The following is a 26,345-nucleotide window of genomic DNA, read 5'->3' on the forward strand; positions in this document are numbered from 1 at the left end:
TTTGTAGACATGTAGTCTCCCTAGGTTGCCCAGACTGGGACACTTGCCAATTTGAAAACTTACTATAAAGCTACAGTAACCAGGGCTGGGTGGTAATGGCATAAAGACAGTCATAGAGACCAATGGAATAGAATAGAGAATCCAGATATAAACTCATACATTTATGGTCAAATGGTTTTTGACAGGAGTGTCAAGGCAATTCAATAGGGAAAGAATAGTCTTGCCAACAAGTGGTGCTGGAACAACTGGATGTCCACACACAAAAGAATGAGTTTGGACTGTAACCTAATATCATAAAAAATTAATTCAAAATGGATCAAAGACATAAATGTAAGAGGTAAAACTATAAATCTCTAAGAATAAAACATAGGCATAAATCTTTGTGACTTTGGATGTGTCAAAGTTTCTTAGATACGACATCAAAAGCATATGCAACCCCCCAAAATAGATAAGTTGGATTTTATCAAAATTAAAAACACTGGTGCTTCAGAGAACATCAACAAGAGAGTGAAAAGAAACCCCACAAAATGGGAAACAATTTGCAAATCATGTACCTTATAAAGGCCTTGTATTTTAGATAGAGAAAGAACTCTTTCAACTCAACAGTAAAAAGATAAATCAGCAAAAAATGGACAAAGTATTTGAATAGACATTTCTCTAAGGAAGACATACACATAAAAAAGTGATGAGCACTATTAGCCATTAAGGAAATATAAATCATTTTTGCACAATGATATAGGCAACAAAAGCAAAAGTAGACAAATGAGATTACATCAAACTGAAAAGCTTCTGCACAGCAAAAAAAAAAAAAAAAAAAAAACAAAACCAAAAACCAAAAAACAAAAAACAAAAAACAAAAGAAACAACAACAACAACAAAAAACCCAAAAAAACAAAAAACAAAAAACAACAGAGTGAAGAGGCAACCTATGGAATAGGAGAAATTGTTTGTAAACCATACATCTGGTAAGAGATTAACATCTAAGGAACATATAGAAGGAACTAAAACAACTCAATAGCAAGAAAATAAACTACCTGATTTAAAAACAGGCAAAGGATCTGAATAGACATTTCTCGAAAGAAGACATACAAATGGCCAACAGGTATATGAAAAATGCTCAACATCACTAACCATCAGGGAAATGCAAATGAAACCCACAATGAGATATCACCTCCTACCTGTTAGGACTATTATAAATAAGATTAAAGATAACAAGTGTTGGTAAGGTGGTGGAGAAAAGGAAACTCTTGCACACTGTTAGTGGGAATTTACGTTAATATAACCATTATGGAAAACAGTATGAGGGTTCCTCAAAAAATTAAAAATAGAACTACCATATGATCCAGCAATACCATTATGGAGTATACATCCAAAGGAAACAAAATCAGTAAGTCAAAGAGATATCTGCACTCTCATGTTTATTGCAACATAATAGCCAAGATGTGGAAACAACCTAAGTGCCCATCAGTGGATGGATGGATAAAGAGAATGTGGAATATATACACAATGGAATACTATGCAGCCTCAAAAGAGAAAGAAATCCTGCCATTTGTGACAACATGGATGAACCTGGAGGACATTATGTTAAGTGAAATAAGCCAGGTACAGAAAGACAAATACTGCACAATCTCACTTATCTGTGGAATCTAAAATAATTGAACTAATTAATAGAAGTAGAGAATGGTGGATACCAGGAGCTAGGGTGGGGTGGTACTGGGGGGTGGGAATTGGAAAGATGATGGTCAAAGGGCACAGAATTTCAGTTAGATGGGGAATAAGTTCAAGATCTCTTGTACATCATGGTGACCACAGTTAACAACAATGCACTGTGTACTTGAAAATTACTGAGAGTAGATTTTGTGTTCTTCCCACAAAAAATGGCAAGTATATGAAGTTAATGGATATGTTGATTAACATGACTTTGCCACTCCACAATGTATACGTATATCAAAACATCATGCTGTACACTCTACATATATACAACTTTTGTCAATTAAAAAATAATTAATTGGATGAAAATTCAAACAATAAAAAACACCACAATGAGATACCACTTTATACCCACTGATGATGGAGACACTGAAACAGGGCAGACAACTGTTGGGAAGGATGTCGAGAAACTGGACCCCGAGCCTTTGCTGGTGGGAATAACATGGTGCAGGCACTTTGGAAAACTTTGGCAGTTCCTCAAAATATTACACATAGAGTTACTGTTCTCCTAGATATGTACCCAGGAGAACTGAAAACATACTAAAACAAAAACATGTGCATGTATGTTCACAGAAGCATTATTTGTAATAGCCAAAAAGTGTGAACAACCTAAAGAGCCATCAACAGGTGAATGGATAAACAAAAAGTGATGTCCGTATGATGAAATATGATTCATGCATAAGAAGGAAAGAAATTCTGACAGATGCCACAACATGGATAAATCTTGAAAACGTTATGCTAAGGGAAATAAGCCAGACACAAAAAAACAAATACTGTATGATTCCACTAACATGAGGTACTTAGAATAGGCAAATTCACAGAGGCAGAAAGTATGACAGCAGTTTCCATGGGCTAAGAGAAGGGGGAAATGGCAGTTATTGTTTAATGGGTATGGAGTTTCTGTTCAAGATAATGAAAAAATTCTGGAAATGGATAGTAGTGATGGCTGTGCAATATCATAAACATAACTGATGCCACTGAATTGTGCACTTAAAATTTTATATTATGTATATTCTATCACAATAAAAACTTAATAAACGTACTTCATAAATGTACTTTATATTACTACCATATGTGGAAAACAAAAGAAATTTACAAGCGATACAATGAAAACAAAACACCATTAGTAAGTTCTAGCTCTGATACAATCTCTGACCCTGAAGGCTTCCCTCTGAGTGGCAGGATAGCAAAATAGTCATAGATCCTAAAGTTAGACCCTCAGGGTATGGATCTTCAGCTCTTAACCTTTCTCAGCTGCGGACCTTGGACACATTAATTAACTTCTCTGTGCCCTAGTTTCCTCATATATTAAATAGCCTCATAGGATCTTGTGAAGATTAAATGAGTTGAAACATACAAAGCACTTAGCACAATGCCTGGTATCTGGTAAGGTCAGTGCCTATCAGAGAGTTTAATGCTATTCCAGCACTGAACTAATCCTTTATCCTTAATCCTTTCTCTCAAGACTGGACTCAGACATCACCTTCTCCAGGAAGTCCTCCCTGACTTCTCCTTTCCCCCACTTTAGTGCCTTTCCTCCTCATTCCTACAGCATTTGGCACATCTCCATGTTCCTCCAGGTACTCCAGATATAAAATCTGATAATGTGTCTGTCTTCCACATGGCAGGGTTGTGTTTTTCCCCTCCGAATCCCTCATGCTTAGTGCAGGCATGGGGCCTCATGAACTCTCAATCAATAGAGAACGAGTGAATGAAGAAGAGGGGAAGGAGGTCTGGGACATCCTCGTAACCCCAAGGGACCTACAGGCGGGTGCTGTTTTATCAAGGGTGTAATATGCGTCATGCGTCACTCCAGCTTGGTGGAAGAAAAACACTTTCCTCTGCCCGATGATGAAATGCGATCCTGTGAGTGTTTCAGCCCAGGCAAAGGGGGCAACCCTTGGGGTGGGTTGAGTATGCACCTCTTTAGACTGCTCTCTGGTTTGCTCTTCTAGACCCAAAACCTTAGAAAATCAGAAGCAGGATCCAGCTCCTGGAAATGCGATTCCTTCCTTCTCTTTTGCCCTCTTTCAGCTCAAGCTCAGCTGGCACCTTCAGCCTCCCACCCTGGAGAGCTTCCCCGAGCAGGCACACTCACCCAGGCAGATGGGCGGCTTGCCCGTCCAGCTGCCATCCGCCTTGCAGGTGCGGTGCTCGGAGCCACCCTTGAGGGAGAAGCCCTCCTGGCAGGAGTAGATGAGCGTGTAGCCCATGGAGGGCAAGTCCAGGGCCCCGACGTTGGCATGCGTTGGCGTTTCTGGCTGCCTGCAGTGGTGGGCTGGATGAGAGGAAAGACCTTGTTGGACCGGAGGAGATTAGGGGCTTCAGGGGCCCTTTTGACCATTCCTCTGTTCCTAGATAGAATATCCTCTTCCTTCCCCTTCTAGTCCCTTTCATGCCAAGCATCCCCCCTCCCTAATCCTCCGCCCTAACCCCAAGCTCTGTGTCTAGAGGAATGGCCAAGATGGAGATCATGTGGATATCGGCTTGGTTGACTCTGGGCATGGGGAACCTATGCCTGCAGCACTTCCTGAGGGGTAAAGGAGTAATTGGGTCCATAGCTTGATCTCTCCACCCTGAGGCCTGGCCTTGTAGTTGTTAGTTTTTGCTGCCACTGGATAGTTTTTTTCTTTGCTAACGCATAGGGACTGCCTTCCAGTATCAGAAAGGCTTTTGTGTGGAAGTCCTCTGTGAGGCCCTAACGCGTAAGGACTACAAACAGACCGATGTCGGTTCACATGGGGAGTTGTGAGCTCCCTGTCATTCAGAGGATTCAAGCATGTCCCAGATGCCCAGCTGGGGCAAGAGGAATTTTTCTGGGATGTGGGTGAAGTCTGCACTCACGGACACAGTCAGGCGGGGTTCCACTCCAGGTCAGGTTTGGGAGGCAGGTCCTGGTGGTGGAGCCTTGAAGCAGGTAGCCCTTTTGACAGCGGAAGAGGACTGTGCTTCCAACCTGCGGCAAGGACACAAAGTCCCATCGGCCCCTTCCTTCCAGCAGTACTTCCTACATCTGTCCCTTGACCACTTTCCCATGGCCCAACTCCTCCCCTGCTGTGGCCTGCAAAACTCTTTTTCTGATTCTCTGCCTGGTTAAATTTTCTTCCTCCTTGGAGGCAGTTGATATGACGCCTCCTCCACAAGGCCTCATCTAATACCCCGAACAAAGTTATAATATTACACTCTGTTGTGGACACAGTGCCTGATTCAGAGTCAGAAGACCCTGGATCCGAGTTCTGGCTTCTGCATTTACTCAGGACAGGCTGCATGGAACTCTGTAAACCTTAGTCTTCCTAAGGACAAAGTGGGGATGACCATCCTTGCCACAATCACACTGGAATGTTGTGACACTCAAATGTGATGGCGGATTTGACAGTATTTTACAAAATGTGAAGAAGAGTGTAAATTAAATATCGTGTGTGTGTGCCCCTTTCCTCGATGAAACTACGAATTCTTTAAGAATGGGAGACTTGTCTTTACAGATATGGCCCCCATAGAATCTGTTGAATGAACTGCCACCCTCCCTCCCCACTCCGCTCAGTTATGTTCCCCGTCTTAACCCCCCACCAGCCCCTCGCTGTACAACTCGACACTCCCGCAACTACAGTCTCCATCTCTCCCTACCCAATCCACTTGGTGTAATGTGGCTAGATCTGTTTCCTACACTGCAACTCGGATTATACTACTTCCCAGCTCAAACACTCATGTGTCCCTATTACCTACTGGAACATGGGCAAATGCAACGTGTAACTCTTAATTTCCACTCCCTTCTTCCATGCTGAACACTTTTTATCTTGGATTTCATCATTTGACTTAACAAATGACACCTTTATCCATGCAGTTGTGCAAATAAAAAACCTCCAGTCATCTTTGATCCCTTTGACCCCACAATCCATCCCATCAATGAGTCCTCTTGGTTCTACCTACAAAACATATCCTGAACAAGCGTTCAGGATCACTTCTCACCTTCTCTTTCCCTGAAGTCATGACAACAGTGTCCTCCTTGTCTAAGTGCTTCTATTCCCAATTGCCTGAGTCATATTTCAAATGAAGAATCAGATTGTGTCACCTTCAAATGGCATTTTGGATAAAATCCAAAATACTTATCATGGCTTCAAGGCCCTGCAGGACCTGTCCCACGCTGCTGCCTTTGCAAAAATTATGTGATAGCTGACATACACAAAGTAATATATGGAACACATATAAAGTATAATAATAAAATGGACATTTTAGATTGAATCCACATGCAACTTAAGCGCTAGAACGTTACGGACATGGTTGTAACATCCTAGGGCCTCTTTCCCTGCTCTGTTCCTCAACACTCCTCCGTAGTAAAGGCGGTCTGGAAATTTGTGTTAATTTCCTTGCCTTGTTAAAAAACGATCCTATCACATATGTGCATACATATCTCTAAACAATTTAATTACGTTTTTGCTGGTTTTAATATTTATAAAAGTCGTGTCATGCCACCTTTGCCACTTGATAGTATGTTTCTAAGATGCATCCATGTCATGCAGAGCTGTAGTTCATTCATTTTCTTTGCTGTATAATAATCCATCACGTGACTATACCCACAACCTTTCCTGTTTCTTGGTAACAGGTGCGAGAGTGTCTCTGGCATATGTGTGCAGAGGTGGAACTTTTGGGTCATAGAGTGTGTGAATGTTTAACTTTACACACCAGGACCAAGCTGTTTTCCACCCTAGCCTCGCTCTGGACTACATTTCCTTCTCCTCTCTCACAGGGCTGAAGACTTGCTAGCTGGCCTGTTTTCCACTCCCTTCTTCCATGCTGAACACTTTTTTGTCTTGGATTTCATCCCAGGCTGCTAAACACTTCCCTCAGCACTCCTTTGCAGCAGCCTTTCGTTCAGCCAGGAATGTCACCCTGCTCTACACAGGGACAGCCCTTCTCATCATGGAGGCCACAGTTCAAATGTCACCCTTCCCTAACTACCCTTCCTAAAATGGCAACCCACCCCGTTCACACCCCTTTATATCACACCGTGTAACATCTAGTGCTCTCAGAAGCTAGCTCGTTTATTTATTTACCATCTTCAGCCAGGCAGTTCCCTTCAAACAGGCACCCAGCCTGTCCTGTTCCCGCTGTATTCCTAGCACCTAGAACAGTTCAGCGCCATAAGCACGTGCCGAGTGAGTACAGACCGAGTGAATAAGTCACATTACTTGACTAGATCCCAGCCTGTCATGTCCAGGTTAGTCTGATATTTTCCTGGGCAAGTCTTGGACTCCAGCTAATTGTCTTGCCTTGAACACACCCATACTTTCCTCTTCTTCCTTTTCTCTGTTCAATGTATCCCAACCCAGACTGTCCAGGTTCTCTCCTCCCAAAGCTCATCTGAGATGTGTCCGCAGGGCCTGCGTCCTGATGGGCCAGACATGCCGACAGGCCTGCCACATGTGTGACACATGTTCATTGCCACTGTGCATGAGCCCAGTGTCTGTGGGTGGGGTGGGCACCCTGAGAACAGAGGTCTGTCTGTCTCACTCATTTCTGTATTTCCACAACCACCCTGCCCGGGATTGGCGGGAAGTGTTCGTGGAACTGCACGCCGCTGTCCTTTCTCATCAGTTTCTCTGATGGATGTTAGGGTCCTTCTGTTTCTGCAGGGTGCTCCCATGGAGCACTGTTCAAAGAGGCAGAGGGCTTTCTTTCTGCGCTTTCCAAGCTCTTGTCCTCCCCGAGTGCTGTCCTGAGGAAGGCCCCTGGGTCCCCTTTTTTTTTTTTGAGATGGAGTCTCGCTCTGTCACCCAGGCTGGAGTGCGGTGGCGCGATCTCGGCTCACTGCAAGCTCCGCCTCCCAGGTTCACGCCATTCTCCTGCCTCAGCCTCCTGAGTAGCTGGGACTACAGGCACCCACCACCACACCAGGCTAATTTTTTGTATTTTTAGTAGAGACGGGGTTTCACCATGTTAGCCAGGATGGTCTCGATCTTCTGACCTCGTGATCCGCCCGTCTCGGCCTCCCAAAGTGCTGGGATTACAGGCTTGAGCCACCGTGCCCGGCCCCTGGGTCCTCTTATGGCAGTGACAGGAAGGGATAGGATGTAGGAAGGCCCTATCTTGGCTGACCTCCTTACCTGGTAGCCCTGAGAATTGTTCTGTATCCCAAACTGTGGCACGCCAGGGTCTGCACATGTGGTCAGGGTCGGATCTGGATGGCCAAAACAAAGACACAGATCACATGGTCATGGAAGCCTTCACTGCCTCGTCTCACTCTGGGAAATAGGTGTAGAAAAGAAAATGGGGCCACATCGTGACTTCCCTGCCCACTGAGATCCCCACCTGAGCCTTGGCCCTGGCTGCCTATTTGACTCCTCGAAGCACACTAGCTCTGGCTATTTTACATCCTGCTGCAGAAGCTCAGAGGAGGAGATGTTCCCTTTTGCAGATGAGACCACTGAAGACACGGAAGGAAAGTGATCATCTCAGGCCCCAAAGAAGGTCCCTCCTCCCCAGCCAGGATGCTCTCTGCCCCAGATGACCTCTCACCTATGCAGCTGGGCTGGGTGCCACTCCACGTCCCATCTGACTGGCAAAATCTGCGTGGAGAACCCACCAGCACCAGAGGGGGATGGCAGGAGAAGGAGACAGATGACCTGTAGGAGAAGCCTCGGTCCTCTCTCCTACCACGGGGTGGGACACCAGGATCCCCGCAGAACACAGCTGAGAAGACGAAGGGAGAAAGGCAGGTCTAAGTTGCTTTCTGGAACCCAATCTTCCAGTCCCACACCCCTACCTTTGCTCTTTGCACTGTTCCCTTCCTGGTTAGGCTTGAACTCTGGGAACCGGGGCAGCCCAGGTAGCTGCTTCCGCCCGCTGCGGTGCTGCGGGTGATGGGGGCTTCCTCTCCCTTCTACATTCAAAGTGCCTATTAATAATGATCCAAGTAATGGAGTAACATTACAGGAAGTTTATAACATGAAAGGAAAATAAACGACAATCCCACTCTCCAGAACTTTTTTCCATTTTCACGCACGTTCTTTTCTAGTCTTTGTTCAGTTGTATGTAAACTTGTGAGGAGCGGCAAAGCCAAGCCCATGTGGTCGTAAATCTTGTTTCATTCACTTACCATTATCTTGTAAACATTTTCTATGTTTATGACATCATCATCACTTATTGGCTACACAATTAGCAACAAGTGGTTGTGCCATAATAATATCATAACCCTTACATTGGGCATTTTCTATTGTACAGTTATATATAACTCTTCTTTCACATGTATTATTTTCTTTTTCGTTTTTTCTTTTCATGTGTATTACTTTCTTAGGAGAATTCTCTAGGAGTGAACTTATTCTTTCTAAACAGTTGAACATGTTCACAGCTCTTGATGTGTAGTGTCAAATGTCCTTCCCTAAAGGGTACACATTTACAGTGCGGTGGATAGTGTACGGGTATACCCATTTCATTCAGGCCATGTTAACATCAGGGAGTGTCACTAAAAATTGACTACCAAAGGCAAAGCTCACTATGATATCACTTCAAGCATCGCTTTATGCTATAATGCAAATGTGTGTGTGTGTGTGTGTGTGTTTGTATGTGTACATAGAGTCATAAGGTACATAACCACATGCAAAATAAAATGAAGCTGGACCTGCGGCCTCTGCCCTGAAGGTTGGGGAGTCTATGCTGACCAATTAGAAGTCAGTTTAAAAATCGACTGATGGGAAGTTACTGTATCCAGAAGGAGGCAACAGAAAGAACCAGAAACACAAATGGCTGACAAGTGAAGAACAACTGGCGTGGCCTTTCTCATAAGCAACGTGATGCCAATTAAAGTAATGAGCTATGTTTTTAAGCTCCTCAGGCTGGTAAATATTTAAAAATACTGGCACAATCCATTGTTGATGAGGGTGTATCCAGAAACATTCTCATAAACTGCTGTGGGGAATGTAAATTGGGACACTTTCTAGAAGACAGTTTGACAACATATGTCAAGAAGGGAGGCGTGACTGCCCTTGGCCCAGCATTGTCATGCCTAGGGTTTTGCTGCAGGAGTAAAGAAAGGCTTTTTTTTTTTTTTTTTTTTTTTTTTGAGACAGAGTCTCACTCTGTTGCCTAGGCTGGAGTGCAGTGGTGCAATCTTGGTTCACTGCAAGCTCCGCCTCCCGGGTTCACACCATTTTCCTGCCTCAGCCTTCTGAGTAGCTGGGACTACAGGCGCCCGCCACCATGCCTGGCTAATTTTTGTATTTTTAGTACAGACAGCGTTTCACCTTGTTAGCTAGGATGGTCTCGATCTCCTGACCTCGTGATTCTCCCGCCTCGGCCTCCCAAAGTGATTACAGGCGTGAGCCACTGGGCCCGGCCAAGAAAAGCAATTTTCAGGAATACATATTGCAGAACTGCTTCTAACATGATTAAGTTGGAGATAATCTAAATTCATCACCAGTACAAAAAGATTAAACAACTTGTATCTACAAGGAAATTCTTTAAAGCCATTAAAAATGATGATTCATAGATCAGTAAATACTGACAAAGAAAGGTAGAAAGGTATTGATGAAAAGGTTTTGGCGGCCTATCAATTAATACAAGTTATGAAACAGTATGTACAGCATGAGCCAATACCAGTTCTCGAAAATGTATACATATCACTATCTATGCAAAAATGCACAGTGATTCACGTGGGACACCATCAAAAGCTGAACTGTGGTTATCATTGGAAAGTGCGCGTTCAGATGACTTTTACTTTCTTTTTTGTATTTTCTAATGGGTAAAATTTTTTTCATGATGACGTAATTCATTGTTAAAAGGCACTTCAGCTATTTCTCCAGAGGAAAAGCAAGGTTGCTGAGTCCAGACTTGACCCTGGTAGTATGTGAAGGTTGGAGAGGGTAACATTACACCAAACATCTGTGTCCAGTTTTGAGCTGCTGGCTCTAATCTCTGCGGAAATTCCCAGATGGAAGCAAATTTTCAGAGGAACCCAAAACAGTATCATGAGTATGTGGATAGTTTTCTGCAGAATTAGATAAATGGCAATTAGAAAAATACATCCTACTGTTTGTCCAAAGCACGGGCATGAAGAAAGCCTTCCAGAGCCCATTCATGGGGTGTGACAAGAATAAGTGACCCCGAACCTGCTTACTGGGGATCTCAGTAAGGAGTAAGCCCTGGAATAGACTTGGGGCTCCTCAGGATACAACTGGGCTAGGTGGATAAAAAATAAAGCAACTCACCAGAAAAGCACAGGTTTCCCAGAAGTCTTTTCTGTGCAGGCCATTTTTCATGAAAACAGATGCGTATCTAGCACTGGGTACCCCCAGATCTTTGAGTACTATTCCATACAGTTAACAACCCTTCAGGTAAAAAACCACCCCCAACATCTCCAGCTTAATTTCCTTCTGTGACTCTGGACAGTGTCTGACATCAGGGCTCAATTAAGGGATCCTCATTTTCTTCCTTTCCACTTCCTTCCCTCTTTGATAGTGTCTTTGATGAAGCTCCTCCCTGGTTTTGGGGAGGGGACTACCGATTCCAGGCCTTCCAGCCACAAAGCTCCAAGGAGGCAATGGGAAGGAGCTATCGAATAGGATGCACCAAAGGGCCTTGTGAGCAACTTACGGAAACACTGAGGTAGCTCTCCGGTCCAGGACCCATTTCCCTCACAGGTGAGCACCGCGGGCAGGGAGAGCTGGTACCCCTCCAGGCAGGCATAAGCCACACTTGAGCCCCACATGAAGTCAGACCCCACCACCTTCCCATTGGGGATGAGCGGAGGTGGCTTGCACATGAGAGCTGGAGGGAAACCAAAGAAGGCTGAGTTCTGATGCTGTCCTGGGAAACCAGCCCGCATCACCATCATTGATATCACCGACTACCCTGCACCCGCCTGGAGCCTGGGCTAAGCAGGAAGAACCAGAACGGGGCCCTCTTACTGTGGGAGTTCTGATCTTTTTGTACCTTACAATGCCCTCTCTCAAGTGTGACAACCCAGTCCTCTGTTTGCGGGACCCTCCCCTCAATGTTCATGGCCCAGGCCTCATCTTGGTACTTCTGATTCGCTCCTGGCAGATGTTCAGGGGAGAGTTTTCTCACTTTGAACATTCCCTGATAAGATGTTAGGGTTGGCCTCTCACCCCTCTCCCCTCTAGATAGATGCTCAGGGCCTACATCTCACTTTCATATCTTTTTGACCCTCTGTCCACATCTGCAGCCCCAGACACACCTTTGCAGACAGGCTTGGTTCCATTCCATGTCCGGTCCTTGGTGCAGCTTAGCACAGATACTCTATGTGACTCCATCATATAGCCAGGGACACACTGATATGTCACAGTTTTGTTGTACCTGAAGTCATTGCCCAGTCGAAGGCCATTGGCTGGAATCCCAGGGTCACCACAGTTTATGACTAGGATAAGAGAGATACAGCATTGTTCACTCCCAGCCGGGACCCCACTTCTCCAATACCATCCCTATCACTCCCTGCACGCATCCAAGAATGGAAATTGTCAGATTAGGGATGCCCTGTCTCCTCACAGGATCCCAGTTGGACATTACCCATTGTAAATTTCTTTTTTTTTAAGTCAGGGTCTCACTCTGTCACCCAGGCTGGAGTGCAGAGGCACAGTCATGGCTCACTGCAGCCTCGAACTCCTGGGCTCATGCAATCCTCCCACCTCAGTCTTCTGAGTAGCTGGGACTACAGGCATGAGCCACCACACTGGCTTGCCCATTTTAAATTTTGTTTGGTCAAATCCCTGGCATTAGCCCTGTTCTTGCCCATACTGCCCTTAGGCACCACTGCAACTTGGGCTATGAAGGTTCACTTTATTCAAAGTGCCCCTTCTAAGAGGAAGTATCCAGAGGGCTCAGTTCCTAAAAGAGGCTGGGGCCCAGGGAAAGGGAGTTTTCTGTTTGAAGAGCCTCAGGTATATTAATGAACCACATAGACAATTGATTTGTCTGTTGAGGGGTACATCTTATCACTTGCTGTTGTACCTATGAGGCCTCTGTAGGCCCAACAGCACCTACAGAGGACTCGTAGGGACAACAGCCCGGAAGCAGGGTCTTATGGCCCATGAAAGGGTTATGCCTATGTCATCATATAATTGAGGGTGGGGCTTGGTGAGCTCTGGTCTCAAAACCAAAGTGAACTTGACATGGGATTTTAGATGGAGCTGAAATTACAGACTAGGGCTTTGACAGGGAGAATCTTGTCACATTTCCTTATCCTATCTCTTCCCTCCATCTGGATCCCACAGTGACTCACTTTTCCTGGAAAAGGTCTGGGACAACCCTTGAGAAAAGCAAGAAATGGGAGCTGTGAGGCTACACTGTGCTCAGGAACCCCTACTGGGTGGGGTCGGGTACAAGGAGAGAACGAAGCAACAAAGATGGTGGATAGCCGCATCTTTGAAGTGAAAAGAGAATCAGGTTGAGTTATGGGGTTTGATCATAAGAGAGAAAAGGGAAAGCCCAAGGAATTGGCTAGAGCCTGAGAAATGGCCAATATACATTCTCTGCCTCTGTGAGCGTCAGCCATCTCATATACAAAATGGGGATAACAGTAGCTACTTCGTGGAGTTATGGTGAAGATCAAATGACATGTGCATATGAAACAAAGTACTTCGCTCAGTGGCTGCCACACAGCATATGCTCAACAGAGGCTATTCATATGATTCTCGTTCAGGCTCATGTCCCACCATCCCAACCATCCTGCACCATCTTCCATGGATAGCCTTCTTCTCTGGCATGCAGGATCTGGGCCACTGTTGGCCATGGAGCCCGTAGGGCCTGGGCTCTCACCGAGGCACTCAGGGTCACTGCCTGTCCAGGTACCATTGACTGAGCAGTGACGGCTGAGCAGGCCTGTGGCGTAGTATCCTTCCCGACACTCATAGACGATAGAGCTGGAGAAAACCAGGCCATCACTGAACACGACTCGGGCATTACTTGGAGTCCCAGGGTTCCCACAAGAGATCACTAGGAAGACAAAAATACACGTTATTCACCAGAACAATGGAGCTCATCATCCGGGGGGACTAAGAACCACCCAGTGGAAGCCACATGCTACCTCGGGACCCCGTGGATAGAAATGCCTCTCATGCTGCTTTTGTATCGAATTATCTCACCCCTAGACAGGAAGGAGAGACCCCTATGAATCTTTCAAATTTTCTCAACAAATTCTAGTTTTTTAAAGAAAAAAGATGATCTTGCTATTATCGTCCTTAAAATTTTGAACACAATTGCTTAATATCACCAAATATCCAATCAGTGCTTGATTTTCCTCAGTTGTCTTTCTCTTTTTTTAACACTTGATTTGTTTGAATCAGGATCGAAATAGGGTCCACACATGACATTTGGTTGACACGTCTCTAAGACTTTAAACCCAGAGACGATTATTTCTGCTTCTATAATTTATTTGTTACAGAAACCAGAACATCTTTCCTGTAGAACGTCACACTTTCTGGATTTTGCTAACTGCATCAATGAGATATAGTTTAACATATTCCTCTATCCCCTGTAGTTCCTTCCTGTAATCAACTTCCACCTTTTGGCAATGGTATTCATAGGTGGTTTTGGGCCTTTCCTATTGCGTTGGATCAGGAAGCACAGAATATCTGGGTGTTTTCTTGTTCATGATGTTGAGGCTCATCAATGATTTCAGGCATGCCTGCCTAATGTGGCATTATGAGGTTTCCATTAGTTTTTCACTTAATAGTTTTAGCAGTCATTGACTAGATTCATTATTTCATTAGGGATTGGAAAGTGGTGATATTCTATCATTCTTTCTGCATTAGCTAGAGTTCTTTAAGAAAGAAATTTTCTATCATCAAATATTTGCTTATCCTGAAATACCGTTCATATAGGAAGGCAAGATAATGCTTGATTTTTTGTGTGTGGTTTTTATTTTATATCAAATGTCAGAATAATGAGTTGGTTTCCTAGCAAACTCCAAAGGTGACCAATGTGTTTATTTAAGAATCATTTTGAACTCATGAATCTAAAGATATTTTTTATGTTCCCATCCATTGCCATTATTATTCTTATTGATGCTCAGATTCTCCATCTTTAGCCAATAGGAGCCTCTTCCAGTTGGCTCCCGAGTCCCGTTAACATGACCTCAGTTATCTTTGGTGGAATCCTTGCTGGATTGACAAGATGTTCCGTATTTGTCTTGTATATTTCCTGCATCAGCCTGGAAATTAGTCATTTCTCCAAAGAGTCTAGTTTCTTTTAATGGAGAACGGACCACAATCCAGGCACTAAGATTACTCATTGCCACTGACCTGGTCATTGATTCTAGACTTATAGAGTTAGGGCTGGGAAAATAACTTCTTAAATTGAAAATACACTGGGATCATGTGGAGGTAGACAGTGGAAAAACAGATAATAGAGACTGGGAAGGGTGAGTCAGGAGGATGAAGAGAAGTGGGTTAAAGGGCATGAAAATGTAGTTAGAAAGAAGAAATAAGTTCAATGCTTGATATCAGAGTAGGGAGACTGTAGTCAAAAATGTATTGTACTTGGGTGATGGATACTCTAAATGCCCTGACTTGACCACTGTGCATTATATGTATGTATATAACAAAATTTCACATGTAACCCATACATTTGAACAAATAAAACATAATTAAAAAGAGAAAATGTATTATGAGTTTATACTGATATTATCAATCCAAATTTAGGATTAAAGTTTTTTCCTTAACTTTTAAATTTTTATATTTTCTTTCTTTTATTCTGAAAATCTTCTTAATGACAATAAATTACTTATAACTTGTTTGTTTTATCCATATATATTATGGTATTGCATATACAATAGTTTCAGGATAGTAATATCAATATTATTGTTAACAATATGATTGCCGAAAACAGTTTAAGATTCCTTTGTAGTTCTCTTTGTCCTTAGGATACACACCGCAGTCAAATTCCATTTTTTCTAGTGAGTTGAAATAATTATTGGGGTTATTAAGTCATCAACTTGATACATAGTTAGGTTCATTTGTTTCCATAAGGATTCTAATATTTAGAGACTGCATGTTTCTAATCTTTGATTTAATTTTCTAAATATGTACAACATTTATGTGGTCCCAAAATAAAATCTACAAAATGATTCCTATACAATTAGCACAACAGATAGGACTTGGCATTCATTCATTCAACAAACATTCGTGCTGCCTAGGTGCCCAGAATACAACAATGACCAGTCTATGTCCCCTGCCCTTGAGGAGCTTATTCTATTCTAAGAAACCTACCTATCAACAGATGAATTAAGGTATGACATATTAAGTGTTATAGTTGAAAAGAAAAAGCACTAAGAAGGAAGCAGCTTATTGGGGCTGGAGATAGGAGTTTGAGTAGAACCTTTAAGGACAGGTAGGAGTTTGTCAGGTCATCAGAGCTGTGTGCATATGTGTATTCTCTCTCTCTTTCATTTAACAAACATTCACTTCTGGGTCCAAACTCATAACCATAACCATCCACTTTCTGTCTCTGAACATTCAGGTAACTGACATGGTAATTGACTCCACGCTGGGATCTCAGTGGTATGGATGTGGATGTGGGTCACATTCATATGTGAGAATACACTAAATTCTCCCTTGCATTACACTCTCCCAATGTCACAAACCTCTCTTGCTATGCCTGCAAAATTCTATAGAAACTAACTTTGCAAATAGCACTCCCAGAAAAGGCAGGATTTTGGGGAGACAAGTGGGAGAGGGCTCCGACTCCATTGTTTCATTTCCTAGGCAGGAGTCCCCTGGTGGTGACGGATTAGAGAAAACCTGTCCAACCTGCAACCCACAGGCTGCATGTGGCCCAGGGCGGCTTTGAATACGGCCCAACACAAATTCATATACTTTCGTAAAACATTATGAGACCTTCTTGTGATTTTTTTTCAGCTCATCAGCTATTGTTGGTGTTAGTGTATTTTATGTGTAGCCCTACATAATTCTTCTTCCAGTGGGGCCCAGGGAACCAAAAGATTGGATTCCCCTGGGCTAGCGCATCTTCCCTTGCTCTGCAGGACTACTCCACAATCTCAGTTTCCAGCAGCCTGCTCTCTAACCACTGCCTCTTGTCCCCTCAGCTCCCTCCCTCTGGAATTCGTTTTCTGGTGATTATTTGGTCCTATGGCGACCTGTAATCCATTGATCCTACCACTTTCTCACTGCCTTTTACTCCACTCAAACATCTGCTCCCTCCTTACCCAGCTTAAATGCCAAGATCCATCATAATCTCTGCCTCACATTCACCCTCTTTTCCCTTGCCGCTTCTGCCAATGTCTTAGTTGCTTGGCAAATCTCCAGCTCTGTACCCAATGCACTATCTGCTCTGTGCCCACAACTAGGTAGCAAAATGAGCTTGAACAAAAACACGGTCCCATGCTGACTGCTCTCACTTTAAATTAATGATCCTCCACCTTAAGTGAGTGCTCAGTGCTGCCCGGCCATTACACACTTTCCAATTCCATTCCACTCGTATCTTGCTAGATGATTATTTCATATCATCTCCTTCCTCTTCCAGATCTTCTCACTCAACCTTACTCTCAGCTGTTAAACCTGCTTCCTGCCTCGGAGAGTACTATGCAGGCTGTATTTTAGAAAGAGAGACACAGAGACATTTGGGGACCAGCTGCAAGAGGAGAGAGAGATTTAAAAAATATATTTTTTTCCCCAGAAACTTGGGAATATATGGAAAAATAATTTATCCCACTGGCACTACCTCAGGCAACATCACTGAGGGCCTAGATTACTTTGAGAGTTTTCTAAAATTGGATTTGTATATCTTTTGGCACACTGAATATTTGTTTCATGTAGCCTCTTCTCTTAGACTGTAAGCCCCAGGAGAGCAAGATGTGTGTCTCCGTCTGTTCAGACTTGGACATGGTGCCTTCTTGCTGTGTCCTCACATGGCACAAGGGAAAGGGAGCTTTCTAAGGTATTTTCTTTTCTCAATAAGATAACTAATCCCATTCCATGACCTAACAACTTCCCAAGACCCCGCCTGCTAATACTATCACTGGGTGACCAGGTTTCAACCTATGATTTTGGGAGGTCACAAACATCCAGACCATGGCAATGTCCGTCTTGGTCACCACTGTGTCCCCAGCACATTCCACAGCACTTGGCATATAGCTGCTGAATGAAACTATATGGGAAATGAAGGATATAGTGAGTCAAATTCAGTCTTTTTTTTATTTCTTCCCTTTTGAGGTGAGGGTGGGAATATGTTTGTCTTTTGATTATACTAATGAATATGCACATGAATTTTCTGTTGCAGTCCCTATCAGCCAGGCTGAGGGTTCAAATGGGGCCATGGTTTCCTCTGTGAGGGCAGGTGCCTGGGAATAAGAGCAGGAGCAGGGGCGAGCTTTGGGACTGGGCAAAGGGGAGAAGCAGAATGGTCACATACATTACCTCCACACTCAGGCTGTGAGCCGCTCCACGAGCCGTTGGCTTGACAGGTGCGCTCTGATGATCCCCGCAGCATGTGGCCAGCTTCACAGCTGAAGCGCATCACACTGCCTGGATCAAAGCTGTCCCCCAAACGGATGCCATGAGCTGGGATCCCAGGGTCACCGCAAACTCCCATGCTAGTTCCTATGGACCAGAACCACACAAACCCCATTGTTTTTCAGGGAAGCAAAGGGAGTAGAGAAGCAGGTGAGAAAGATACTGGGATGTGACTAAGAGGAAGCAGTGGGTCCCATGAATGAGGCCTAGCACAAGTTACCTGCACATGCTCCTGTCTCCCTGTGCCATGATGGAAGAACACAAAGATCTGAGGCCATGGGTAAGTCCCCGGGAACCACACAGGGAGGGGAAGCAAGAAGGCAGAGGAAAGGCTCTGTGGCCCATGCCAGTCTGGAATTTCAGTGATCCAAACTGGCCACAGGTCCTCCTTCTCCCCTTTCCCTCTTCCCTACAAACACCTGCTGATTCTGTAGTCCCATCTCCTCTCCCGTGACATTGTCTTAGCTTAGACGTTCAACATTCTTTTGCCTGAATTTTTGCAAGAGCCTCCCAACTAATGTCCCCTCCTTGTAAACTCTCCCTCGAATCCATCTTCTACTTTTTCCTCTAATCTTAACAATCACTAACCAGCTGACCTTTTCTTTTTTTCAAAAATTTTTTTCCTGCAGAAACATCTCTACTGGCTCCCCAGTGCCCACAGGATAAAGTCCAAACTCCTTAGCATAGCTTCATTTCTCAACTGCCTAGCTTGAATCTTGATCTTGGGCCTTTATTTATTTATTTATTTATTTATTTATTTATTACTTTTTAAAAAGTTTCATTTAACTTTAATTGATAAATAATCATTGTATATATTTATGGGGTAGGAGGTGATGTTTTCATGCATGTATTGTATATTTCCAAGTAGCCGTAGAAGAGAATTTTAAATGTTCTCACCACAAAGAAATGATAAATATTCAAGGTGATCGATGCTGGGCCTTTCATTGAGGATTCGCTACTCACAAATTATGCAATACAAGTGAGCTCTAGAATAAACATCTCAGACCCTCTTATTTCATTTTTGCTCCACCCCTTTCCTCTTGCTACATTCCTGCATTTCTCTGGCTTCTGGTATTGTGCAAACCCACTCAAGAGACCTCTAAGGACCCAAGGGGTGAAGAAGGGTAGAGAACAGGAGACAAAGCCACAAGATCTACGGTCCCCTGCAGGACCAACACATTTCATGATACAGAAATGTGTAGGAGATGTCCTTAGACCAGACCAGGCCATGGTAAACATGAGGAAAGAGGAGAAAAGTTACAGAATAAATGACAACTGCATGAAAAGATAAAGTTACAACTGTCATGGAATCTATCTCCTCATGTAACCATGTGTGGGCATCAAATGGTAACATCTGAGTGACCACATCTAGTTTGCTGGAGCCAATAAATATTTAAGTCATGTGTATCTCACCACTTGCCATTTATGTCTCTTCCACTTATCAGCCTTGGGATTATTCCCTTTTCTAGTCTAGACTCAGATTGTAAGACACTACATAACCACATGTTCTCCATTCTGCTTCCCACCATGGAAGGGGGATTAATTTTCAACCTTCAATGTAAACATTAATAAAAGAGAGCTCATCACATTTGGCTAGGCTTTCTTATCTTTTGAAGATTTCCATGTAATTCACGCAACAGGCAGAACTGGGTTTCCCTGGAAACAATCTTGATGGTGAGCAGCTCTGACCCACACACTGGCTAGCTGACCTCAGCTGAAGCTGGTACTATTGTAAAATAGGCACAAGATGGTTAACTGGTTTGGCTGTATGTCCCCACTCAAACCACATATTGAATTGTAATCCCCAAGTTGGGGAAGAGACTTAGTGAAAGGTGATTGGATCATGGGGTGGATTTCCCCCTTGCTGTTCTCACAATAGTGAGTGAGTTCTCCTGAGATCTGGTTGTTTGAAACTGTGTCGCACTTTGCTCTCTCTCTCTCCTGCCAGCCATGTGAAGATGTGCCTGCTTCCCCTTCTGCCATAATTTTAAGTTTCCTGAGACCTTCTCAGAAGCAGAAGCCTGTACAGCCTGCAGAACCATGAGCTGATTAAACCTCTTTGTTTATAAATTACCCAGTCTCAGGTATGTCTTTTGGTAGTATGAGAACAGACTAATACAATGGTGTTCAGTCCTAGGGGCTTTTTCTGAAAGAATGGCCCCCACTACAGTATTGGAGGCTTCTAGTTCAGTGGTAGAAGGGAGTCTGGACAGGATATTGCACCATGGGGGCACAGCAGATAGATGGCAACTATTTGCCAAAGAGATAAAGAGAATGACAGTGTAGATGTAGGTGGGAAACTTCCTGAAGTAGGTCTTAAACTCCAGGAATCTCTCCATAGCCTTGGTGGCCCAGTGGTGTATGACTCAAGGACTTAGGAGGTTTTGTTGTGCAACAGTTGGGTCCACTGCTTGCACACAATGAGACTAAAAACTCTGACCTGGAATTCATGAATGTGTATTTCATAGGACTGGCAGGACATGTCACTGCAAAAGATGACATCTGTTTCAGAAAGGGAGGAACTATCTCTAGATCTGTGGTATATACCTAATGTTACTTCCTCATCGCCTATTCTTCTCATCCCTCACGTTCTCATCCAAGAGATTTAAGGTTCACTCATTGTCCAGCCTTCGTGTAGATTGAATCCCTTCTAATTCTGTTTTCAGAGAGCTCCAGGAGGCTGGAGAGGCAATGTACATGACCCTTGTCCTCTCATGCTGTATTGCTTATCACTTCCACCAGATGTCCAAACAGAAATAAGCCAGGGTGCAGTTAACAGGCCTTCCTCTAGCCCAGCTAAATGAGTCATCATGGCTCCTATATGGTCCTGCCCAGTTCCTTAATTAGGTGACTAATGAGATTAATAGGGGTGAGAGGCCAAAGTCCTGGGTGGTCATATAGAGTGATGTGTCTGGGATTTCCTGGGCAACCAACAGCCCTTTGAAATAGTGGCTTTGGGACTCTCTTCTTTCTGGAGAGATCTACTGAATATCTCGTTAAATATTCTGGCAGTGACCTAACTTTTGGGAGGCAGGCTTATCTGGGAATGTCAAACTTCAAGAACAGTGGCACATCTTATGGGTAAGGTCCCACATCGAGGAGAAGGCTTGATCCTAGGAGGAGGTCATGATCCTTTCCTCTGAAGGGATCTGGCATGGGAAGGGCTAGGGGTTAATTTCAATGCCAAGGTGGGCCCTCTGAGGAGCATCAAGCTTCACAAGCAGCTGCCCTCTTGCAGGCAACATGGAATCCCTTCCTAGGGCCAGGCAGGCCTCCCTCAAAGAAGACAAAGCTGCCAGGTGGTAATATTTTAGCTTTGTGGTTTCTGCTATTAGCAGGACAATTCACTTGCAAAATTTTGTTCTGTTATATGACATTACACATTCATTTCTGGTTTGGATACTATGGCTATAGGACCTTTGGCAGTTCTCTACATTTGCTATTTTGATAGCATCTGTCAGTGTCCTCATTAGCAGTAAAATGAACTTAATAGGAAAAGTCTGGGGACTGGTGTTTCAAGGCAGTAGGGAAGAAGACTGCATCCCACTAGGTAGCCAGGAAATAGGACAAGTTGAGGGGCAGTGATAAGAAAGGGAAGGAAGCTGGGGCCTATGAGTCTGAAACAGAGAAGTAAAGAGTACAGGAGTGGGCTTGGACCTGAGTTCATCAGAAAGACTTGAACTGTCCCCAGGAACTCATAAAACCAAGTATCTGGACAGGATTCTGGCCATAGGTTGACCTAAAAAGTTGTGCCCTTCCTAGTTTTGCAATCCCTGGGCATGGTCAGAGCTGACTGAGGGGATAAAGCTGGACTCAGCCCACCAGAGGATAAAGCTCCATTGGGACTTTGTCTCGCTGTGCTCTCTACCTGTGAGGGAAGATATAAGGGTTCCGAGGTCTGATTCCCTCACATCCATTAATCACTCTCACACCTTGGGGGCTCGTCCACCTCCCACCAGTCAAGCATTCCATTGGAGCCCTTTCCTCAATGCTATGCACCATACCTGAGCAGTGAGGGAGGGAGCCAGTCCAGTGTCCATCCAGCCCACACATGCGGGTGCTATTTCCCACCAGAGTTCGCTTGCCAGTACAGCTGTACCGCACCACTGCTCCCACAGTATAGCTGTCTCCGGACATCTGGGAGTGAGGCGGGGAGCTTGGATGGCCACAGGACACCACTGTGGGGGAAGAGCAAACATCTCAGTGACTCTGCACAGGGATGGATCACCATCACACAATCCATGCTAGGTTTCTTGAAGCAGGAGGCAGGGAAGAAGAGAAACCCAAGGGTATCTGTTGAAGCAAACTTCCTGCTGACACACCCACCTGGCATTGGCAGACAATGCCCATCCACTTCAGTGGACAGTTTCCATATCTAAGAAATGAGGAATAATACCTGTTCAGCATGTAGCAGATACACAATAACATTAGATTTTTTTTCTTTCTTGTCTCTTGTGCTTACCTCTCCCTATTTCCTCATACTCAAGATATCTCTGGGCAGGAAGGTGGTACACAGAGTATACACAAGACAAAAATGGGAGCTCTGTCACCCTTGGACTGTCTTCATTGGCCCCAGATTCCAGAACAGGAGCCAATTATAGTCCTTTTCCAGCTACATCGTACAATTGCCTCATCAGTTGTCCCCAACCTGTGCCCTACAGTATGCAAGTTCCCTTTACTAAAGTACTGAAATATAACTGTGAAAACAAGTGACAAGATTAGAACACCAGAATTGAGATGTCTAGGCGAGGGCAGGGCAATGCTTTCAACATCACTGGGGTTGGCTTTCCCATTGATTTTGTCACAAGTTGATTCTAAGATTCTCCCATTTACTCAACACACATTTACTGAGTGCCTGTCATGTGCTAGGCACTCCGCATGTTTGTGAGAACAAAGTCTTTGCTTATATTCTCATGGAGAAGAGAGATTACAAGTAAGAAAATGAGTAGGTAATTCCAGGGGGTGCTATCAATAAAAGTAAAGCTGTGTCAGGAAAAGGGTGTTCCGGGATGAGATGAAGGTGCTATTTTTGAACAGGGTCATCAGGGAAGATCAAGTGACTTTGAGAAGCGACTTGAATGATGTGAAGAAGCCAGCCATACAAAATCTTGGAGAAGAGTATCATGGGGGATGGAACATCAGGTATAAAGGGCCAGAGGCCAGAGTGAGTTTGCCGTGTTTGAGAGACAGCAAGGAAGCCAGGGATGTTGCACTGGAATGAGCCAGGACAGAATGGAAGAAGACAAGGGTGGAGAGGTCACTACAAGCCAGATCATGGCATGAAATTTGGATTTTATTATGAGCATCTTGGGAAGCCACTGGAGTTATATAATCTGATTTACATTTTAACAAGATTATACTGGTTACTGTGTAGAGAAAGGACCAGGTGGTACAAGAAAGAGGGAGCTGTTGCAGTAGTTCAAGGAGAGATGATAATGACTTGGACTAAATCTTGGAGTCTGGTAGGAGATCCCTGTAGACATGGTACCCAGAAAGGACACAGGGCATAGCATGGAAGCAGACCACAACAGGTGACCAAGTGGTAAAACCTGGGTTTCGCCAGTGCTGACCCTGATGATGAATTTTGGTTGGTACTGGGATGATAAGAATAGGTATCTTCACTTCTCAGTGTGGTCTTGATATGGGTCAAACATTGTTCTAAATGCTTATAGTAGATTATCTGCAGACTGCTGCTACTAACAATTCCTTCCATCAAGGAGTAGAGCCTGTTTTCCCTTTCCCCTCCCCTTGAATCAGGCTGGCCTTGTGACTTGCTTTGAATAACAAAACATGGTGGAAGTGATGTTGAGCCAAGTTACATCCTAAGAGGCTTGGCAGCTTCTACCTTCATTGTTTGGAGTACCATGCCACCATGTAAGGAAGTTTGGCAGAGACTACCAAATGACAAGAATTCAAATGAGGGGAGAGACCATGTGGAGAACAATCACAATGCCCCAGCTGACAGCCAGCGCCACGATGTCAGTGAGGCCATCTCGGATCTTCTAGGTCCACCTGAGCCACAACAGCCAATAACATGTGGAGCAGAGATGAGCTATCTCCACTAAATCCTGCCAGAATTGCCAATCATAAGCAAGAAAATGGCTGTTGCGTTAAGTCACTATGATTTGTTACATAGTAAACACATAAAAGATGCTTAACACCATTTGTCATTAGAGAAATGCCAATGTAAACTACAATGAGATAGCACTTCACATCCACTAGGATGGTTATAATAAAAATGATGAACAATAACAAGCATAGGAAAGAATATGGAGAAACTGCAATCCTCACACACTGCTGGTAGAAATGGAAAATGGTGCAAACACTTTAGAAAACAGTTAGGCAGTTCCTCAAAAAGTTAAACATAGAATTCCTACATGACTTGGCAATTTCCCTCTGAGGTATATGCCCAAGAGAATTGACAACACGTGTTCACACAAAAACTTATACACAAATGTTCAAAGCAGCATAATTCATAATAGCTAAAAAATGGAAACATAATAGTCCCAAAGTGGAAATGTTCATAATAGTCCCAGCTCATCTATCAATTGTTGAATGGATACACAAGATATGGTATATTCATATCATGAAACAGTATTTGGCCAAAAGGAATAAAGTATTGATGTATGCTAAAACATGGATGAACTTTGAAAATTTTATGTTAAGTGGAAGTAGCCAGACACAAAAGACACACATATAATTCCATTTATATGAAATGTCCAGAATAGGTAAATCCATAGAGACAGAAAAGTACATTAGAGGTTGCCAGGAGCTGGGGTGGGGGTGGGCAATAAGGAGTGACTTTTAAGGGCTGCTTGGGAATGATGAAAGTGTTCTAGAATTAGACAGTGATGATGCTTGTACAACCTTGTGAATACACTAAAATCACTGAATTGTACACATGAAAAGAATGAATTTATGGTGTGTGAATTATATTTCACTAAGAAAAAGAAAGAAAAAATGCAAATGGATTAAATCTTCCACCTGAAAGAAAAGATTGTCAGATAGGATTTAAAAATCACAATTACCTGCTTTTTACATGGAGAGCAGTTAAAAAATAAAATGATTAAAAAATCATGCCAATACTAAAAGAAGGAAGCCGGTTATAAGTTACAGGTACACCTAGTTTTTTTTTTTTTTTTTTTTTGAGATGGAGTCTTGCTCTGTCTCCCAGGCTGGAGTGCAGTGGCGCGGCCTCTGCTCACTGCAAGCTCTGTTGCCTCCCGGGTTCATGCCATTCTCCTGCCTCAGCCTCCCGAGAAGCTGGGACTACAGGCGCCCGCCACCACGCCCGGCTAATTTTTTGTATTTTTAGTAGAGACAGGGTTTCACCGTGTTCGCCAGGATGGTCTCGATCTCCTGACCCCGTGATCCGCCTGCCTCCCAAAGTGCTGGGATTACAGGCGTGAGCCACCGTGCCCGGCCAGGTACACCTAGTTTTATTGCGCCTTGCTTTAGTGTGCTTTACAGATGTTGTGTTTATTACAAATGAAAGGTTTTTGGTAACCCTGTGTTGAGCAAGCCTAACAGCACCATTTTTCCAATAATACATGCTCACTTCGTGTCTCTGCGTCACCTTTTGGTAATTCTCACCATATTTCAAACGTTTTCATTATGTTACATCTGTTATGGTGATCTGTGATCAGTGATCTTTGATGTCACTATTGCAATGGTTTTGGGGCGCCATGAACCATGCACACATAAAAAGGAGAACTTCATTGACAAATGTTGTGTGTTCTGACTGCTACACCGACTGGCCATTCCTTGTCTATCTCCCTCTCCTTGAGTGCCCCTATTCCCTGAGACCCATCAATATCAAAATTAGGCCAATTAATAGCCCTATGATGTCCTATAAGTGTTCAAATGAAATGAAGACTTGTGTCTCTGACTTTAAATCAAAAGCTAGGAATGATTAAAAGCTTAGTGAGGAAGGCATGTTGAAAGCCGAGACAGCCCTAAAGCGAAGCCTCTTGAGCCAAACCATTAGCCAAATTGTGAATGCAAAGGAAAAGTTCCTGAAGGAAATTAGAAGGGCTGCTCCTGTGAATACATGAATAAGAAAATGAAACAGCCTTATGGCTGATATGGAGAAAGTTTGAGTAAGTCTTTATTGTAGGGGGCTGTCCTGTGCATTGTTGGATGTTTAGCGTTGTCCTT

General features: G+C 43.8%; 1 protein-coding gene across 1 annotated transcript in view; it reads right to left on the minus strand.

The window, feature by feature from the left end:
• The window catches only part of CSMD2 (CUB and Sushi multiple domains 2), a 655,178-nt gene that overhangs the window by 15,583 nt on the left and 613,250 nt on the right, over positions 1 to 26,345 (minus strand). Inside the window, exons 56-64 of the mRNA XM_025355777.1 lie at positions 22,193 to 22,366; positions 18,093 to 18,275; positions 13,477 to 13,653; positions 11,900 to 12,079; positions 11,296 to 11,469; positions 8,224 to 8,397; positions 7,812 to 7,885; positions 4,555 to 4,666; positions 3,809 to 3,988 (exon numbers count right to left, since the gene is read on the minus strand). Of these exons, the coding sequence (XP_025211562.1) occupies positions 3,809 to 3,988; positions 4,555 to 4,666; positions 7,812 to 7,885; positions 8,224 to 8,397; positions 11,296 to 11,469; positions 11,900 to 12,079; positions 13,477 to 13,653; positions 18,093 to 18,275; positions 22,193 to 22,366 (1,428 nt within the window). The remainder of the gene's footprint in view (positions 1 to 3,808; positions 3,989 to 4,554; positions 4,667 to 7,811; positions 7,886 to 8,223; positions 8,398 to 11,295; positions 11,470 to 11,899; positions 12,080 to 13,476; positions 13,654 to 18,092; positions 18,276 to 22,192; positions 22,367 to 26,345) is intronic.

Source organism: Theropithecus gelada, chromosome 1 (genome assembly GCF_003255815.1).
Source record: "Theropithecus gelada isolate Dixy chromosome 1, Tgel_1.0, whole genome shotgun sequence".
NCBI lineage: Eukaryota > Metazoa > Chordata > Mammalia > Primates > Cercopithecidae > Theropithecus > Theropithecus gelada.